This window comes from Brachyistius frenatus, unplaced genomic scaffold (genome assembly GCF_029030835.1).
Source record: "Brachyistius frenatus isolate BFR_SWC_R1_liver_20210118 unplaced genomic scaffold, ASM2903083v1 Contig_380, whole genome shotgun sequence".
Lineage (NCBI taxonomy): Eukaryota > Metazoa > Chordata > Actinopteri > Embiotocidae > Brachyistius > Brachyistius frenatus.
The window spans coordinates 156,426-177,492 of NW_027210979.1; the positions used below are offsets into that span (position 1 = coordinate 156,426).

Consider the following 21,067-nt stretch of genomic DNA (forward strand, 5'->3'; position numbering starts at 1 on the left):
TGTATGGTTAAATGTTCAGTTTATGAATGGTTCAGTAAAAGGTTTATCTATTTTTAAATGTTGGTTCATTCATGGTAAAATGTTTGGTTAATATATTATTAAATATTTGGGTAATGTATTGTTAAATGTATGTTTATATATACTTTCATGTATTTTTAAATGTATTTATATGTCGTTTCATGTATTTTTAAATGTATTTATATGTCGTTTCATGTATTTTTAAATGTTTATTTTGGGGTATGGTCTTCTCGCCTTCTAGCGCCCTCTGCTGGGTAAAAGTGAGAACGCAAGCTGCTTTGTTTTGATGCTGCAACGTGCTCTGTTGTTATTTGTTGAAAACAAGCTTTGCTTCCAACCAACAGACAAACTTCGCTTTGTTCTCGTGCACGTGTGTGTGTGTGTGTGTGTGTGTGTGTGTGTGTGTGTGTGTGTGTGTGTGTGTGTGTGTGTGTGGACACGTTCACAGCTGGAGGTCTCGAACCGTGACTATCCGGCTGTCACATGTTCCGTCATGTGACTTGTCAACAGTTGAGTTCAAGATGGCGGTGGCCACATCTGTATTCCACCTAGTGAGACCCGGTTCGAAGATCGGAGCCCAGTACGACCAGGACGGCAACCTCATCCAGGTACCGGTCACTTTGACCACCGACAGCACGTACCGGCAACATGGTGACGGTAAACACGGCGGCTCCGGGAGACCGGGAAGCCGCAGGCTGCTAGCTGACTGCAGGCTAGTGGAGCTAGCTCACGGTTCCGAGGAGTTTAAAAATGGAGGAGCAGCGGGGTAGTGACAGGAGCCGGAAACATGAACTGTGTGTGTGTGTGTGTGTGTGTGTGTGTGTGTGTGTGTGTGTGTGTGTGTGTGTGTGTGTGTGTGTTCAGGTGGAGACCAGAGAGGATGAGGAGCAGCGCGTGAAGCTGGCAGAGACCCTCGAGCTGCTGCTGGCGGCCGGGTACTTCCGGGCCCGGATCAAAGGACTCTCCCCTTTCGATAAGGTACCGTCGCCTGTCCCGCTGCTGGGCTGCGTAACATCCGGTCCAGATACAACCTATTGGATTGTTATACACTGCTCCAAAAAATGAAGGGAACACTTAAACACATCCTAGATCTCAATGAATGAAATGTTCCAGTTCAAATCTTTATTCATTACATAGTGGAATGTGTTGAGAACAAAATAACATAAGAATGATCAATGGAAATCAGAATCATTATCCATGGAGGTCTGGATTCAGAATCATACTCCAAATAAAAGTGGAAAAATCAGATCACAGGCTGATCCAACTTCTGTGGAGATTCCTGAAGACAAGTCCAAATGAGTCTCAGTAGTGTGTGTCCTCCACGTGCCTGTATCACTCCCTACAACGCCTGGGCATGCTCCTGATGAGACCACGGATGTTCTCCTGAGGGATCTCCTCCCAGACCCGGATCAAAGCATCGGTCCACTCCCGGACAGTCTGCGGTGGACGTGGCGTCGGCGGACGGAACGAGACGCGATGTCCCAGATGTGCTGGATTGGATTCAGGTCTGGGGAACGGGCGGGCCGGTCCGGAGCGTCGATGCCTTCATCGTGCAGGAACCGCTGACGCACTCCAGCCACATGAGGCCGAGCATTGTCCCGCATCAGAAGAACCCAGGACCCGCTGCACCAGCAGATGGTCTTCAACGGGTCTGAGGATCTCATCCCGGGACCTAATGGCAGTCAGGGTACCTCTGGCTAGCACACGGAGGGCTGCGCTGCCCTCCGAAGAAACGCCTCCCCAGACCGTCGCTGACCCGCCGCCGAACCGGTCCCGCTGGAGGATGTTGCAGGCAGCAGAACGTTCTCCACGGCGTCTCCAGACTCCGTCACGTCTGTCACATGTGCTCAGTGTGAACCTGCTCTCAACCGTGAAGACCGCAGGGCGCCGACGGAGAAGCTGCCGATCTCGGTGTTCTCTGGCAAAGTCCGATCGCCCTGCACGGTGTTGGGCTGTAAGCACAGACCCCACTTGTGGACGTCGGGCCCTCGTACCGTCCTCATGGAGTCTGTGACTGACAGTTTGAGCAGAAACATGCACATTAGTGGCCTGCTGGAGGTCATTTTGTAGGGCTCTGGCAGCGCTCCTCCTGCTCCTCCTTGCACAAAGGAGCAGATAGCGGTCCCGCTGCTGGGTTGTTGTCCTCCTACGGCCCCCTCCACGTCTCCTGGTGGACCGGCCCGTCTCCCGGTATGTCCTCCGTCCTCTTGACACTGTGCTGACAGACACAGCAAACCTTCTTGCCACAGCGTGCATTGATGTGCCATCCTGGATGAGCTGCACTACCTGAACAACTTCTGTGGGTTGGAGACACCTCATGCTCCCTCTAGTGGTGAGGACACTGGCAAAATGCAAAAGGGACCAACAATCATCCAGAAAGGACGAGGACAGAGAAACGGTCTGTGGTCACCACCTGCAGAACCGTTCCTTTATAGGGTTGTCTTGATGATTGCCTCATTTCCACCTGTTTGTTCCATTTGTACAACAGCAGGTGAAACTGATTCACAATCAGTGTTGATCTGAACTGGACAGCTTGATTTCACAGAAGTGTGATTGACTTGGAGTTACATTGAGTTGTTTAAGTGTTCCCTTTATTTTTTGGAGCAGTGTAGAACACGTAATACAAATCTGACAATCAGTTTTATTCACGTGACATCTGGACGTCAATGACAGCAAATCTCCTCTCCTCTCCTCTCCTCTCCTCTCCTCTCCTCTCTCCTCTCCTCTCCTCTCCTCTCCTCTCCTCTCCTCTCCTCTCCTCTCCTCTCCTCTCCTCTCTTCTCCTCTCCTCTCCTCTCTTCATCTCTCCTCTCCTCTCCTCTCTTCTCCTCTCCTCTCCTCTCTTCATCTCTCCTCTCCTCTCTTCTCCTCTCCTCTCTTCATCTCTCCTCTCCTCTCTTCATCTCTCCTCTCCTCTCCTCTCCTCTCTTCATCTCTCCTCTCCTCTCCTCTCCTCTCCTCTCCTCTCCTCTCTTCATCTCTCCTCTCCTCTCCTCTCCTCTCTTTCTCTCTCCTCTCTTCTCTCTCTCTCCTCTCCTCTCCTCTCCTCTCCTCTCCTCTCCTCTCTTCATCTCTCCTCTCTTCATCTCTCCTCTCCTCTCCTCTCCTCTCCTCTCCTCTCCTCTCCTCTCTCTCATCTCCTCTCCTCTCTTCATCTCTCCATCCTCTCCTCTCTCCATCTCTCCTCTCCTCTCCTCTCCTCTCTTCATCTCTCCTCTCCTCTCCTCTCCTCTCCTCTCCTCTCCTCTCCTCTCCTCTCTTCTCCTCTCCTCTCCTCTCTTCATCTCTCCTCTCCTCCCCCTCCTCTCCTCTCCTCTCCTCTCCTCTCCTCTCCTCTCTTCTCTTCTCTTCTCCTCTCCTCTCCTCTCTTCATCTCTCCTCTCCTCTCCTCTCTTCATCTCTCCTCCCCTCTCCTCTCTTCATCTCTCCTCTCCTCTCCTCTCTTCATCTCTCCTCTCCTCTCCCTCTCCTCTCCTCTCCTCTCCTCTCATCTCTCCTCTCCTCTCCTCTCTTCATCTCATCCTCTCCTCTCCTCTCCTCTCCTCTCCTCTCCTCTCTTCATCTCTCTCTCTCCTCTCCTCTCCTCTCTTCATCTCTCCTCTCCTCTCCTCTCTTCTCCTCTCCTCTCCTCTCTTCATCTCTCCTCTCCTCTCTTCTCCTCTCCTCTCTTCATCTCTCCTCTCCTCTCCTCTCTTCATCTCTCCTCTCCTCTCCTCTCCTCTCTTCATCTCTCCTCTCCTCTCCTCTCCTCTCCTCTCCTCTCCTCTCCTCTCTTCATCTCTCCTCTCCTCTCCTCTCCTCTCTTTCTCTCTCCTCTCTTCTCCTCTCCTCTCCTCTCCTCTCCTCTCCTCTCCTCTCCTCTCCTCTCCTCTCCTCTCCTCTCCTCTCCTCTCCTCATCTCTCCTCATCTCTCCTCTCCTCTCTTCATCTCTCCTCTCCTCCTCCTCTCCTCTCCTCTCCTCTCCTCTCCTCTCCTCTCCTCTCCTCTCCTCTCCTCTCCTCTCCTCTCCTCTCCTCTCCTCTCCTCTCCTCTCCTCTCCTCTTCTCTGCAGGTGGTGGGTGGGATGACCTGGTGCATCACCACGTGTAACTTTGACATCGATGTGGACCTCCTGTTCCAGGAGAACTCCACCATCGGCCAGAAGATGTAGGTGTTTCTCCAAACAACCGATTACTGATCATGTGACTTCTGGCTTCCAGATGAAGTCTGTGTCTTCATCCACTTTTTACTTTCTGGATCTTACTGAGACTTACACAGACTGGATATAAAACTACAGACAGGATATAAAACTACAGACTGGGTATAAAACACAGACTGGATATAAAACTACAGACTGGATATAAAACACAGACTGGATATAAAACTACAGACTGGATATAAAACTACAGACTGGGTATAAAACTACAGACTGGGTATAAAACACAGACTGGATATAAAACTACAGACTGGATATAAAACACAGACTGGATATAAAACTACAGACTGGATATAAAACTACAGACTGGATATAAAACACAGACTGGATATAAAACACAGACTAGATATAAAACTACAGACTGGATATAAAACTATAGACTGGATCTAAAACACAGACTAGGTATAAAACTACAGACTGGATATAAAACACAGACTAGATATAAAACTACAGACTGGATATAAAACTATAGACTGGATCTAAAACACAGACTAGGTATAAAACTATACACTGGATCTAAAACACAGACTGGATATAAAACTACAGACTGGATATAAAACACAGACTAGATATAAAACTACAGACTGGATATAAAACACAGACTAGATATAAAACTACAGACTGGATATAAAAGACAGACTGGATATAAAACACATACTATATATAAAACTAACAACTAGATATAAAACACAGACTGGATATAAAACTACAGACTGGATATAAAACACAGACTAGATATAAAACACAGACTAGATATAAAACTACAGACTGGATATAAAACACAGACTAGATATAAAACTACAGACTGGATATAAAACACAGACTAGATATAAAACTACAGACTGGATATAAAACACAGACTAGATATAAAACTACAGACTGGATATAAAAGACAGACTGGATATAAAACACATACTATATATAAAACTACCAACTAGATATAAAACACAGACTGGATATAAAACTACAGACTGGATATAAAACACAGACTAGATATAAAACACAGACTAGATATAAAACTACAGACTGGATATAAAACAACAGACTGGATATAACACATACAGACTGGATATAAAACTACAGACTGGATATAAAACAACAGACTGGATATAAAACACAGACTGGATATAAAACTACAGACTGGATATAAAACTACAGACTGGATATAAAACACAGACTAGATATAAAACACAGACTAGATATAAAACACAGACTAGATATAAAACACAGACTAGATATAAAACTGCAGACTGGATATAAAACACAGACTAGATATAATACTACAGACTAGATATAAAACTGCAGACTGGATATAAAACACAGACTAGATATAAAACTACAGACTGGATATAAAAGACAGACTGGATATAAAACTGCAGACTGGATATAAAACACAGACTAGATATAAAACTACAGACTGGATATAAAACACAGACTAGATATAAAACTGCAGACTGGATATAAAACACAGACTAGATATAAAACTACAGACTGGATATAAAACACAGACTAGATATAAAACTACAGACTGGATATAAAACACAGACTAGATATAAAACTACAGACTGGATATAAAAGACAGACTGGATATAAAACACATACTATATATAAAACTACCAACTAGATATAAAACACAGACTGGATATAAAACTACAGACTGGATATAAAACACAGACTAGATATAAAACACAGACTAGATATAAAACTACAGACTGGATATAAAACACAGACTAGATATAAAACTACAGACTGGATATAAAACACAGACTAGATATAAAACTACAGACTGGATATAAAAGACAGACTGGATATAAAACACATACTATATATAAAACTACCAACTAGATATAAAACACAGACTGGATATAAAACTACAGACTGGATATAAAACACAGACTAGATATAAAACACAGACTAGATATAAAACTACAGACTGGATATAAAACAACAGACTGGATATAACACATACAGACTGGATATAAAACTACAGACTGGATATAAAACAACAGACTGGATATAAAACACAGACTGGATATAAAACTACACACTGGATATAAAACTACAGACTGGATATAAAACACAGACTAGATATAAAACACAGACTAGATATAAAACACAGACTAGATATAAAACACAGACTAGATATAAAACTGCAGACTGGATATAAAACACAGACTGGATATAAAACACAGACTAGATATAAAACTACAGACTAGATATAAAACTGCAGACTGGATATAAAACACAGACTAGATATAAAACTACAGACTGGATATAAAAGACAGACTGGATATAAAACTGCAGACTGGATATAAAACACAGACTAGATATAAAACTACAGACTGGATATAAAACACAGACTAGATATAAAACTGCAGACTGGATATAAAACACAGACTAGATATAAAACTACAGACTGGATATAAAACAACAGACTGGATATAAAACTACAGATTGGATATAAAACTACAGATTGGATATAAAAGAGTTCGTAGCTTCAGGTCTGTAAAATGTTTCTGATCCAGAAGTGTCTTCAGCTGCAATACCAGCGAGTGCCACTAGAGGTCGGCTCCAAAAAGCCTCCGGCTCCATAGACTCCCATTCAACTTCTCTCATCAAATCCAAAGTGAATAAAATGTGTCCATCAGTTATCTCGGTGTTGTTAGCTAAAGTCACTCCTTCTTCTTAGTTTTCTGGAGGTCCATCTGAAAATAATCCCTCATTCATTAGAAAAGAAGATTCAAGAAGACCTGTTTTTGGGGGCGTGTCTGTTTGATTGACAGGCCTATGGTGCAGTCAGGTTACAGCTATCGGTGGGCGGGACGTAGTATCGTCAGGTTTCCAATCAGATCGGTCAGATCCACCGCTGGCTCCTCCCCCAGCTCATCCAAATATGGTCACTTCCTGCTCCAAACTGCTCCGAACTAGCAAGATGGTGACGGACAGAATCTGAACTGGAGGATTCATAACGTTCACAAACCAACGATGACATCACTGATGGTTGATGACATCACTGATAGTTGGATTTAAGGGGTTTTATTTGGTGCAGGACGCCTCCAGTCGACTCCTTTGTTGTAAAAATATAACCAGCAGGGGATCTTCTGTCTTCTTTCCTCTCCTTTTTTTCCAACTTATATCTACAGAAGAACAAACAGCATCACGGCTGTATGTAAAAACTGTCCACGCCGATGTCGTTTTCCTGGTTTTGGGTCGGCTCCTTTTGGGACGGTCCACTGATGATGAGTGTTTTGTGTCTGCCTGCAGAGCCCTGACAGAGAAGCTGGTCTCTGCTCTGCCCAGGATGAAGTGTCCTCATCGCCTGGAGCCCCATCAGATCCAGGGCCTGGACTTCATCCACATCTTTCCTGTGATCCAGGTGAGAGAATCCAACAACACACGGTTTATTTCACATCACACATGTGAAGCAGGAGTTCTGATGAAGGCAGAGTGATGTAGTTTGGGACTTGTCACTCGGGACCAGCTGGTGAGATGCTGCTGCCTTCACTGACTGTAGGACTTCAGGATCAGGTCCAGTCCTGGTGACGGGCCTGTCAGCCTGGAGGACACCCGGCATGTGTGTGATGAGCTGTGTGTTGTGTCCCCTGTTAGTGGCTGGTGAAGCGGGCCATAGAGACCCGGGAGGAGATGGGCGACTACGTCAGAGCCTACTCCATCTCTCAGTTCCAGAAGACCCACCGCCTCCCAGAGGTAACAGAACCAGTCAGTGATGGAAACAGACGGTTCAAATGTTAGAACCACAGACTGGATATAAAAGTGTTCGTAGCTTCAGGTCTGTAAAATGGTTCTGATCCAGAAGTGTCTTCAGCTGCAATACCAGCGAGTGCCACTAGAGGTCGGCTCCAAAAAGCCTCCGGCTCCATAGACTCCCATTCAACTTCTCTCATCAAATCCAAAGTGAATAAAATGTGTCCATCAGTTATCTCGGTGTTGTTAGCTAAAGTCACTCCTTCTTCTTAGTTTTCTGGAGGTCCATCTGAAAATAATCCCTCATTCATTAGAAAAGAAGATTCAAGAAGACCTGTTTTTGGGGGCGTGTCTGTTTGATTGACAGGCCTATGGACCAGTCAGGTTTAGATGTGGCCCAACGTGTACTTAGATGAAATGTTTACATGTCGGTGGTTTGAAGGTGATGAAGAAGAGTCCGATCCCGAGTTTGTCTTCTGTTCTCCTTTTATAATCTGTTGCGTCTCTGCAGCAGCGTCCATGTTTGAAGCATGTTCTGGTTATCAGTCATCACGCAGTGTGTTGCAGGTGTGTGGTTCATCATGTGTTACATCATACTGTGAACTCTGTGGTCCAGGATGAAGAGTTCCTCCAGAGGAAGGACAAGGCTGTGAGGGCGGTGCTGGATGTCCTGGTGAGCTGCAACACGTCAGACACACTGACTGGACCTCGGTGAAGTCAAACCAGAGACACATTATTACGTTCCCCTGTTCACAATCCAGGAAGTGTACAAACCGCAGAGGAAGTACAGGAGGCAGAGGGAGGCGGGGGAGCTGCAGGACGAGGAGTCCCGGGTGCACTCCACCCTGCTGGAGTATGGCAGGTGAGATGGACTGAACTCACACACACGTTGACACGGACAAACCAAACCATTCGTTTTAGTTGCTTTGCCACCGGTTTGATTTTCACAGTTGAAGCCCGGCTGCTGTTCTGAGTTGAGACGGTTCGTCAGGACACGCTGACGGACACAGTTCAGGCTTCTGAAACATAGAAGTGTGTGTTGTTGAGTATGTTGGGTGAACAAGGCCTTTACATCCGTGTGTTAATCATTCCATCCAGGAAATCATAAAATCAAGCAAACTCTGCAATTTTTGCGTTAAAAACATTGTTTACAAAAACTGTGCTGAAAGTATTAACATCATAAAGTAAATCTTTTTAAACAAAACTCTCTTTATTAACAACAATAACTCTTCATTTAATCAGAAAGTCTCTGCTCCTGTTTTCATCACCAAATAAAACTCTGTTCACCGGAGAAACCGGAACCAGAGGAGAAACAGGAAGTGACGGGGTTTGTGGGAAATGTGTTCTTCACATTAAAATGATGTGATTAAATGTTTGTGATCAAAGGAAGTGATTAGGTCTATGTGCTTAAAAAAAAAAAAAACACTTTTTCTTTCTCAACTTGCAATTTTTTTTGAATTCCCTAACTTAAGAACTCACTTAAACCTCCACAAATTACATTGAAATTTTTGAGAAGATCCGCCGCAAAATCAAACATTTCTGATCGCAACAATCACTAAAATACTGAAATCCTGGCGGGACTGAATAATACAGCTGCAGGTTTATGGGATGTACATCAGTAATGTGGTAAACAGATTTCTTGCTGACCACATCTTACTGTGTAGAAACAGTCAGTAAATGTTGCTCTCCTCGTATCGCTCATCTCACGCCTCGTTTCTCATCTGTGACTTGTGTTTTTTCATCCATCCGTCTCCACCTTGTTCCCAGAGTGTCAGGTTTCCTGCTGTAAGTACTGTGTGAGCGTGTGCAGCCTCAGCTCGCAGCACTGTGTCAGAGAATGAAAACAACTCTCACGTATCTGAGGCATGATGGATGCAAACTGTGGTGCTGCTTCTTTATTTCATCAGTGTGCTGTGCTGCTGTTTCAGTGTGGCATGGTGCATCTCAACATGTGCTTGGAGGGTGGAGGCAATGTTTACCATTTTCACATTTTAATTTAGTCTTTGCTTTCCCCTCCAGGCGATATGGATTCAGCAAGCAGCCCAAACAAGACAAGGTACGTGTGGGAGGACTCGTCGTCTGTAAAGGTGCAGCTGTCAGCCAATCACAGCAGAGAACGTAATAACCAATCACAGCAGAAAACGTAACAACCAATCAGAGAACGTAATAACCAATCGCAGCAGAGTACGTAACAACCAATCAGAGAACATAATAATCAATCACAGCAGAGAACGTAACAACCAATCACAGCAGAGCGCCCCTCCAGCCGATCCGCTCTGCCACCAAGCCGGTCCAAGCTCAGAGTCAGTGATGCTGCAGATGATGCTGGAGAGTTTGTGGCAGGATGAAGATGATATCTGGTTGTGCTCTTCCTCTTGTCTTCCCTCCAGGTGGATGATGGGAAGCCTTCGTCGGCCAGCGGCTCTCAGGCAGCGCCCCCTGGGGCTGTGGAGGTGTCGGAGGAAGACGGCCTGCAGGCAGCAGAGGAGGTGAGCTCTCTACCTGGAGATGAGGTGGCAGGTAGCAAAGGTCATGTGTGAAGTTAGTGTGAGTTTGAAGGAGTTCCTCCTGGTTCACTCCTCTGAGAGAAACTGATCTGCTGTTATATGTTGTATGTGTTGTATATCTACGAATAAGCTGGACCTTTAACCTGTGATTTAACTTTTCCAGATGCGAATCAAGACCTTGATGACCAGCATGGCTGCCATGGCAAACGAAGAGGTATGCAAATATAACCGGGGCTCTGTCTTACATCACATGTTCTTACACTCTCACTGGAAAGCTGCAGCGCACCGTGGGAATGAAATTACACTTTTTACCCTCCACATCACGGCCGCACAGCAGAAAGGGAGGAGCCACGAGTGTTTCCTGAAGCAGAGGCCACAAAGACACACTGGTGTCTGTATCCAACAACTGCAGCAAAGGGAGACATCTTTTCTCCACAAGATCGGGTCACATTCTTCTGTTTCATATCTCATCAATAACAACAATAAGAAGGCCTTCAGCGAAAACGGGGGTGTGTCAGGTCCAGAGTGCTGCAGCTGTGACTTCACTGTGTCAGATTCATATTCAATCAACACAATGAACACGTCTGCCTCCAAAATATCTGCAGCTTTAATTATTTTACCCAGAAATCAGCTTGTTTTTGTGTCCTCTGTTTAACACTCAATAAACACACTGATTCTTCTGTCCAGCAGCAGCAGTGGAAAAGAAACGCTTTGTGTTCAGGAACAGCTGCAGCTTCCTCACATGCTTTTATTTTGAAAATCCTTTACGTCCTTTACTTCCTCTACGTAGCCAAGATGGCGACATTTTAGGGTGGAAAATATCCCAAGTTTAACACTTCTTTTTTAAAGCATTCTGAGTGCATCATCCTGGTACTGGTAGTGTACTGATGTTAGTGTTAGTACACAAGTACAACACCTGGAACACACGTATAACACCTGGAACACACGTACAACACCTGGAACACAATTTTTAATTTTTTAATTTTATTCACTTTATTAATCCCCGAGGGGAAATTTCTTCAGTACAACACCTGGAACACGCGTATAACACCTGGAACACAAGTACAACACCTGGAACACAAGTACAACACCTGGAACACGCGTATAACACCTGGAACACAAGTGCAACACCTGAAACATGCGTACAACACCTGGAACACGCGTACAACGCCTGGAACACACGTACAACACCTGGAACACAAGTACAACACCTGGAACACACGTATAACACCTGGAACACGCGTACAACACCTGGAACACAATTTTTAATTTTTTAATTTTATTCACTTTATTAATCCCCGAGGGGAAATTTCTTCAGTACAACACCTGGAACACGCGTATAACACCTGGAACACAAGTACAACACCTGGAACACAAGTACAACACCTGGAACACGCGTATAACACCTGGAACACAAGTACAACACCTGGAACACGCGTATAACACCTGGAACACGCGTACAACACCTGGAACACAAGTACAACACCTGGAACACACGTACAACACCTGGAACACAATTTTTAATTTTATTCACTTTATTAATCCCCGAGGGGAAATTTCTTCAGTACAACACCTGGAACACGCGTATAACACCTGGAACACAAGTACAACACCTGGAACACAAGTACAACACCTGGAACACGCGTATAACACCTGGAACACAAGTACAACACCTGGAACACGCGTACAACACCTGGAACACAAGTACAACACCTGGAACACACGTACAACACCTGGAACACAATTTTTAAATTTTAAATTTTATTCACTTTATTAATCCCCGAGGGGAAATTTCTTCAGTACAACACCCGGAACACGCGTATAACACCTGGAACACAAGTACAACACCTGGAACACAAGTACAACACCCGGAACACGCGTATAACACCTGGAACACAAGTACAACACCTGGAACACAAGTACAACACCTGGAACACGCGTATAACACCTGGAACACACGTACAACACCTGGAACACAAGTACAACACCTGGAACACAAGTACAACACCTGGAACACGCGTATAACACCTGGAACACACGTACAACACCTGGAACACAAGTACAACACCTGGAACACGCGTATAACACCTGGAACACACGTACAACACCTGGAACACAAGTACAACACCTGGAACACAAGTACAACACCTGGAACACAAGTACAACACCTGGAACACAATCGGTTTTTGACTGAATCATCTCTGTTTCAAAGATGTGTCACTGGGAGGACATCAGCTGTGTTCTGTTTTTGTCAGAAATATGTGAAATCTCTGGCTGAACTTCCTCCAGTGGAGACGGTGACATCATCACCAGCAGAACCTGCAGCGTTTGAACTCGTTCAGAGTGTCCTCCTCTGAGACATGTCGTGGATGCACCACTGCTCTCACTGTGGTGTGTGTGTGTGTGTGTGTGTGTGTGTGTGTGTGTGTGTGTGTGTGTGTGTGTGTGTGTGTGTGTGTGTGTGTGTGTGTGTGTGTGTGTGTGTGTGTGTGTGTGTGTGTGTGTGTGTGTGTGAGTGTGAAGCTGACAGCCAGTGCAGTGGGTCAGATAGTGGGACTACAGTCTGAAGAGATCAAGCAGATCGCCTCCGAGTACGCTGAGAAGGTAACCAGCAACCCAAATCCTCCTCCTGTCGTTGTTGTGCTCTCATGTCTAACAGGACCTCCATGTCCTCATCACCGTGTCTCCCACATGTCCCTCAGCAGTCAGAGCGGTCCTCAGAGGAGCGCTCTGACCGCTCCGTCCCGCTGCAACAGCACCGCAGGGCCGTCGCCTCGCTCCACAAACAGATCCAGGAGAAGACCACACAGCTGGAGGAGGTCAGTTCACTGCTCCGCCCACAGCACACGGCATCCGCTGCTGTGGCACAAACTTTAGTAGCAGCAATGGGATGTGGAGATGGAGACACTGGTGGAAGAGGAGGAGGGTGGAACATAGTCATTAGCTAGTGGGAGGGGTTCTACCTATCTCTGGAGGCGTGGCCTCTCTGAGCCCCCCCCCTCCAGGTGATATAGTCATAGACCTCATCCATCCTTCCCTCCACCCACAGCTGCATGTGAGTCACTGTGGATTAAAATGTCACTGTAACAGTGAACAGCTTGTTTTAGTAGTAATCTACCTCCACCGATGATTGACAGCTGTGCTTTTTGACTGACAGCTCCGAGCCAAGCATGCCGAGGTGAAGACGAGCTGTGATGAGGCCAAGAGAAGACTGATGGAGGTAAATAACAGAGAACCGATCTGTGGTACCTCTTGTCATTACCCAGCATGCATTGGGGCATTTCAGCCGGGCTCTAGTATGAAGTCATGTAGTGTTGTTGGTCCGATTAGTGAGTTGGAGCAGCTGGTACTGAAGGCCACCAGGTGACCGTACACCGTGTGTTGTCAGGCTAGCGAGCACTGGGAGGAGCTGGAGATGGAGCTGGAGGGTCTGGAGGAGGCGGAGAGGCAGGATGACAGCGGGTGAGTCTCAGCAACTCAGCAACTTATATTCATACATATATTCATTTATTTGGAGGAGTAGCGTTTTTTTCTTATCCAATGGTGATGCCAGCAGCGTGTGATGTCACGATGGAATGTCCCATTTGATCTTTTATACCATTTCAGCCCTCATGAACTCAAACACTCAAACATACAGCTGAGTCAGTGAGGGTTCAGGGTTCAGGGTTCAGGGTGGACATTGGGATTGGGCCGGTATCTGAAACAGCTGAGGTCAGTGGCAGGGACAGAAGCGGAGGCCTGTGATTGGACAGTGTCTGATGATGCTCTGCTGTGTTGAACAGCCTGCTGGAGAAGCTGAGGGCTCTGGTGACGATGAATGAGAACCTGAAGCAGCAGGAGCAGGAGTTCCGCACACACTGCAGAGTGAGAGCACCAACACACACACACACATCCACCCCTCTGCGCTGGTGATGGTTGGTGCTCATTTTCTCTCTTCTGTTTGTGTTCAGGAGGAGATGAGCCGTCTGCAGCAGAACATCGAGGAGCTGAAGGTGGCGTCTGGAGAGGACACGGAGGAGGAGAAGGTACGGTCAGAATAAAGCCGGTTCCCCTTCGGTGTGTTCAGGTTCCCGTCCTCAGAATAAAGCCGGTTCCTCCTCGGTGTGTTCAGGTTCCTGTCCCTGCAGTGGGTCTTGTGTGTCTCACTTCTCTCTCTCTCTCCTCAGGAGAGGAACCAGCTGATTGACAGACAGTACAACACGGACAGAGAGAAGCTGCAGAAGATCCGCCTGCTCATGGTGAGGCCTTCATCCAACAGAGCACCAGATTAGATGGAGCTGCAGTGGTGTGTGTGGAGACGGAGGTTTTCATGTGTCCGTCCACTTTCTGTCACCACCAATCAAAAACCATTTAGATCATTAAGGGAGCTGAAACCATCTGTTCTTTACCCACGTGTTGGATTGATGTGTATTTTAAAGAGAAAACCAAATACGTACAGGAAGTTGTTTTAAATCAAACTGAACAACAGGAGACAGGAAGTCCCATAAAGCTGGTGTCTTCCTGTGTTTCTATATTCCTACACGGGTTCACTGTGTTTGTTGGGGACTACTTTCAGCAGCGGATTAATCCACAGGGTGCTCTGGTCCTCAGGCTTTTATAATCATGTGCCACTGTGTACCAAACCACCACTGCTCTTCATCTGGCATCCTCCGAAAGGCTAAACAACAGCATGAGAGAGTCGCAGAGTCACACACTACATTTATTGATCAGACTGCTGCAGGGGTCAGAGGTCGAGGTCCTGAGTAAAGATCTCGTGAACCTTTCAGTCCTGCAGCTCAGAGAGGTGATGGACATGTTGACATGCAGCAGGCGTTCAGCTGCACAACATCTGCCGCGACTCTTCATGCTCTCAGCACACCGATCTGACGACAACTGGAATCAGCCCCCTCCTGTTATTTTAACAGACATGTCTCATCCAGTAGTTCAGAGTTAGCATCATGCTAACAGTGTAGCCTCATTTTGTCACTGAGGCACTAACACGTGACATTAATTCATAACTTGTCTGTTATTGCTCAGAAAAATAGAATCACTGCTCCTTGAACATAAAACATTCACTTTGAACAGCAGATTATTTGGACTGAAAATGAGTCCATGGTTCTGTGTCCATCACAGGGGGGAAACATGAAGGACTAAATGTGTGGTCATATGACCAGTTTTGTGGACCGTTGCCAGGAAACACGGGGACTCGTGACTGAATGGTGTGTGTCCTTCACTCTGCTCAGGCTCGGAGGAACCGGGAGATCGCCATCCTGCAGAGGAAGATCGACGAGGTGCCGAGTCGGGCCGAGCTGACCCAGTACCAGAAGAGATTCATCGAGCTCTACAGCCAAGGTGCCCCCCCCCCACCCCTTCCGCATGTGGTTCATCCTGCAGTCAATGTCTGAACGCAGCAGGATAGTAAATCTGTGCTCGTTGTGTCTTTCAGTTTCTGCCACACACAAAGAGACCAAGCAGTTCTTCACTCTGTACAACACGTTGGATGATAAGAAGGTCTATCTGGAGAAGGAGGCAAGTCATCGCAGCTGTCTGTCCACTGCACAGGGAACTATTCAGACCCGTCGTGGTTATTGTGACTGTAAACTTTCAGTACTGCTGATGTGTGGAGGTGAACGTCCTCAGACAGACACATCCTCTGAGTGTAATGACAATAAGTGTGTTTATTCTGCAGGTCAATCTGCTGAATTCAATCCACGACAACTTCCAGCAGTAAGTATGTTGGATGTTTGTATCACAGCAGGTTTGTAGTGTCCTTTTCTACAGTCAGGATACAATAACACCTCAGAGGCATCACTTTGAACACTTGAATACTGTTGGTATTCTGCAGACGTTGTAAGACGTGATGAGACGTTTCTGTCTCAGTAAATGGAGGAAACACTGTTACTGTGTTTGTAATGTCCCTCCACCACCTGCTCTTCCTGTCCCTGTTCCACGCTATGCAGCTGACAGGGATCCCCTCTCTGTGCACTCAACACAACTCTCTGCAGTGCTCAATGCAGTGGTGGCAGTTACCTGGATGAAACTTCAGTTCTGAGTGCATATAGTTAGTTTTCCAGTTTCTAGTTGCAGCATTTTTCTGGACGCTGTAGTGGTAGTGGTACATTTCCATAGTAACTAAACATCGTCCCATCAGATGAAGCGGTACACAGCTTGTCACATCAAACACTGATTTATTTCATGTCATTGTTCAGAAGAGAGTACAGCTTTGTTTTCCTGTCACCAGCACGTCTGTCAGTGTGCTTCCGTTTAGTTTAATTTATATAGAACCAAATCACAACACAGGTTATTTCATGGCACTTAACACCAGTCCTTACAACAGAAGTTTACAGCATCATACAGAGGAACTCAACAATTCTCACTTAAAGTAAGAGGAAAAAAACTCATCTTTCAAGGACAAATACCTCCAACAGAGGGAAGGAAAAACTCTCTTTTAACAGAAGCAACCTCCGACAGAACCAGGCTCAGAGGTGGAGAACATCTGCCTCGACCGGTCGGGGTGAGAGGAGAGCAGAGAGAGAAAAGGACAACATAGAGATACAAAACATGGACTGTTGGTGGAGACGACAATCACAGAGCAGAGACATGCAGCTCCATGACGGGACATCTGCAGAAGAAAGAAGAGAAACTACGCGAGCGAAGGAACTGAATGGAGACAACAGATAATAAGAAGAAACTATGGGAGAGAAAAAGCATGAAGTTAATGAGATGTGATGATTAGATATGAGTTATAGACAGTGAAAGAGTGGAAAGGAGCTCAGTGCATCATGGGAGGTCCCCCAGCAGCCTCGGCCTATCACAGCATCATAGCAGGATGTTCATGGTCATCTGAGTCCTTGTTTCTAAGCTCTGTTCAGTGACTTGGTTCGTGAACTGCTGTCCTCTTGTCCAGAGCCATGCGGGGGGGGGGGGGGGGGGGGGGGGGGGGGGGGGGGGGGGGGGGGGGGGGGGGGGGGGGGGGGGGGGGGGGGGGGGGGGGGGGGGGGGGGGGGGGGGGGGGGGGGGGGGGGGGGGGGGGGGGGGGGGGGGGGGGGGGGGGGGGGGGGGGGGGGGGGGGGGGGGGGGGGGGGGGGGGGGGGGGGGGGGGGGGGGGGGGGGGGGGGGGGGGGGGGGGGGGGGGGGGGGGGGGGGGGGGGGGGGGGGGGGGTCTGCAGCAGCCAAGGAGCAGTTCCTCCGACAGATGGAGCAGATCGTGGAGGGAATCAAGCAGAGTCGCATCAAGGTACGACTTCCATGATTCTCCATACCACATCCAACAGAATACAAGCCATCAAATGAGTGAGGCTGCTAACACAAGCAGCTGGGTGAGGCTAACAATCTAGTCTAATGGGATCTGATATTTTTGAGACTGTTTTAATAACAGGATCTAACCAGCTGATTTTCGGCCTGTCTGCATCTCCAGATGGAGAAGAAGAAGCAGGAGAATAAAATGAGGAGGGACCAGCTGAATGATGAGTACCTGGAGCTGCTTGACAAGCAGAGGCTCTACTTCAAAACTGTTAAGGACTTCAAAGAGGTAAGAGAAACTATGGCGAATCAGGAGGTGAGGCGGGTGGTCCCTGATAGGTCCCTGAGAGAGCCAGTGGTCCCTGAGAGAATCAGTGGTCTCTGAGAGAATCAGTGGTCCCTGACAGAGTCAGTGGTCTCTGAGAGAATCAGTGGTCCCTGAGAGAGTCAGTGGTCTCTGAGAGAATCAGTGGTCCCTGAGAGAGTCAGTGGTCTCTGAGAGAGTCAGTGGTCCCTGACAGAGTCAGTGGTCCCTGACAGAGTCAGTGGTCCCTGAGAGAGTCAGTGGTCCCTGACAGAGTCAGTGGTCCCTGACAGAGTCAGTGGTCTCTGAGAGAGTCAGTGGTCTCTGACAGAGTCAGTGGTCTCTGAGAGAGTCAGTGGTCCCTGACAGAGTCAGTGGTCCCTGACAGAGTCAGTGGTCCCTGAGAGAGTCAGTGGTCCCTGACAGAGTCAGTGGTCCCTGACAGAGTCAGTGGTCTCTGAGAGAGTCAGTGGTCTCTGAGAGAGTCAGTGAGTCAGGTATTTTGTTTTTGGAGTTACAGAGGAGGAGAACTCTACCATTGCAAAGAAGAAACCAAACTTAAACCTGATCCAGAAAAACACAGACACCTTCTTCTTCTTTGTATGGTAGAGTTTTAACCTGCATTTGTAGATGCAGCGATGAACTGTGTTCACAGACGATGGTTTTCACAAGTGTTCCTGAGCCCATGCAGTGATTTCCACTCCAGAATAGTGTGTTTTTAATGCAGTGCTGCCTGAGGGCCCGAAGATCACCACCATCCAATATTGGTTTCCAGCCTTGTCCCTTGTGTTCAGAGATTTCTCCAGATTCTCTGAATCTTTTAATGATATTATGAACCGTAGATGATGAAATCCACTAATTCTTTGTAGTTTTACGTTGAGGAACATTATTCTTAGATTGTTGAACTATTTTCCAACACAGTCTTTCAGAGTGGTGAACCTCTCCCCATCTTCACTGCTGAGAGACTCTGCCTCTCTGAAATCATCTTTTATACCCAATAATGTTACTGATCTGTTGCCATTTCCAGTCTGTTGTTGACCCTGTCACAACTTTTTTGACACGTGTAGCTGGCTTTAAAATAACAATAAGCACATATTTCTTTTAAAACAATAAAATTTCTCCATTTCAACATTTTGTCTTTGATCTATGTTCAGTTACATGTCAGTTTATGTGATTCACAAGTCATCACATACAGTCTTTATTTATATTTTACACAGCATCCCAACCTTTTTGGAGACAGGTTTGTAATTAGAAAAATAAAAACACGTGTCTGACGTGACGATGTGACATGTTTTTTTTTATTTCACCACCAGGAGTGTCGTAAGAATGAGATGCTGCTGTCCAAGCTGAGAGCTAAAGGAGCCTCGTAGCTGGATGGGAGCTCATCAACACGCAGAGACGCTACGTCACATTCACCATTGTTCTTTAAGGGTTTAACTGAAGCCTCTCACTGATTGCAACAACTATAATTACGAATATTTGTATTATGTAGTCAGCTGATTACATTTCATTATGAAGCTCACATTTAATCCCACCTGGACTCCCGTTAAAATCTGCACTAACCGGCTCCATCCTGTCTTCATGTTGATTATCACAGGACGGTGAGCTCTGTCCTCACATTCACACAATAAAAGACGGTTTCTACTCACACTTGAAATGCGTCTGGAATTACTAGTGTCAGATACAGAGGACACACTGTGTGCTGATTGGAGACAGCCTGGTATCACACATTGCCACGACAACGTGAACAGTAAGAGGTCACATGATGAGTCAGTGAGGGGAACATTCAGTGTGTCACCAGAACACGTACACACAGAAACATGAAGATCAGTCTGACACCTCTCATATCAGCTGAGTTCACTTCGGCTCTGTTCTGTTCAGAGATCAGTGAGTTATACATATACATGTGTAGATCAATGCATCTGCAATTATCAAAAATAAAACAAGCTAGCTTCTGATTCTAAACAAATAACAGAAATCAAAGACCTTCATGAGAAGAGTCAGTAGAGCTAACAGGTCAGAGGTCAGTGTCCAAAAACAACATGAAACAACACAACAAAACAGCACAATGATCCTGAGGCTTCATTTGAGCTACAAAAGCATTAAGAACCACAGAATGATGTCAGATGATGAATAGCAGCAGCTTCTCCACGGTGCGTTCAGGGGCTGCTGTGGTGCGTTCAGTTGTCTCTCTGAACTCTCCACAGAGATAAATAACTCGTCTTTTCTCCATCACTGACTGACAGATGGGTCCATTAAACTTGTCCTTTTAACAGGCTTCATGTTATTATTATTATTATTATTATTGTTATTAATAAAGTGGAAGTATATATTAAATCCTCCTTCAGTGTGATCGTCTTGAGATCTGCTTAAGTCGAGGTCAGACCCACAGCAGCCTTGGACAGAACAGACTGCAAACATTCTGGGTATTTGAGGATATCAGCCGGCCGACCAATCATCAACCATCAGTGATGTCATCAACCATCAGTGATGTCATCGTTGGTTTGTGAACGTTATGAATCCTCCAGTTCAGATTCTGTCCGTCACCATCTTTGCTAGTTTGGAGCGGTTTGGAGCAGGAAGTGACCATATTTGGACGAGCTGGGGGAGGAGCCAGCGGTGGATCTGACTGATCTGATTGGAAACCTGACAATACTATGTCCCGCCCACCGATAGCTGTAACCTGACTGCACCACAGGCCTGTCAATCAAACAGACACGCCCCCAAAAACAGGTCTTCTTGAATCTTCTTTTCTAATGAATGAGGGATTATTTTCAGATGGACCTCCAGAAAACTAATAAGAAGGAGTGACTTTAGCTAACAACACCGAGAGAACTGATGGACACATTTTATTCACTTTGGATTTGATGAGAGAAGTTGAATGGGAGTCTATGGAGCCGGAGGCTTTTTGGAGCCGACCTCTAGTGGCACTCGCTGGTATTGCAGTTTAAGACACTTCTGCATCGGAACCATTTTACAGACCTGAAGCTATGAACACTTTTATATCCAGTCTGTGATTTTATATCTATTCTGTGTTTTATATCCAGTCTGTAGTTTTATATCCAGTCTGTAGTTTTATATCCAGTCTGTAGTTTTATATCCAGTCTGTAGTTTTA

General features: G+C 46.2%; 1 protein-coding gene and 2 long non-coding RNA genes across 3 annotated transcripts in view; 1 reads left to right on the forward strand and 2 right to left on the reverse strand.

Moving 5' to 3' along the window:
• Positions 1-21,067, reverse strand: part of LOC138636482 (uncharacterized) — a 208,826-nt gene that overhangs the window by 144,753 nt on the left and 43,006 nt on the right. The window lies entirely within an intron of this gene.
• On the forward strand, positions 467-19,601 carry ccdc93 (coiled-coil domain containing 93). The gene is made up of 24 exons (XM_069724526.1): positions 467-626; positions 883-996; positions 4,071-4,165; positions 7,479-7,590; positions 7,824-7,922; positions 8,536-8,592; positions 8,681-8,781; positions 9,939-9,975; positions 10,310-10,408; positions 10,590-10,664; positions 12,950-13,030; positions 13,129-13,245; positions 13,584-13,646; positions 13,815-13,888; positions 14,209-14,290; positions 14,377-14,451; positions 14,593-14,664; positions 15,649-15,757; positions 15,852-15,934; positions 16,095-16,132; positions 16,897-16,913; positions 17,575-17,642; positions 17,823-17,936; positions 19,265-19,601. The coding sequence occupies exons 1-24, from the start codon at positions 540-542 to the stop codon at positions 19,319-19,321; spliced, it is 1,926 nt and encodes a 641-aa protein (XP_069580627.1). The 5' UTR covers positions 467-539; the 3' UTR covers positions 19,322-19,601.
• Positions 12,315-12,594, reverse strand: LOC138636491 (uncharacterized). The gene is made up of 3 exons (XR_011312281.1): positions 12,455-12,594; positions 12,375-12,414; positions 12,315-12,334 (listed from the first exon to the last, which is right to left on the reverse strand). It is a non-coding gene; the product is annotated as an uncharacterized lncRNA (long non-coding RNA).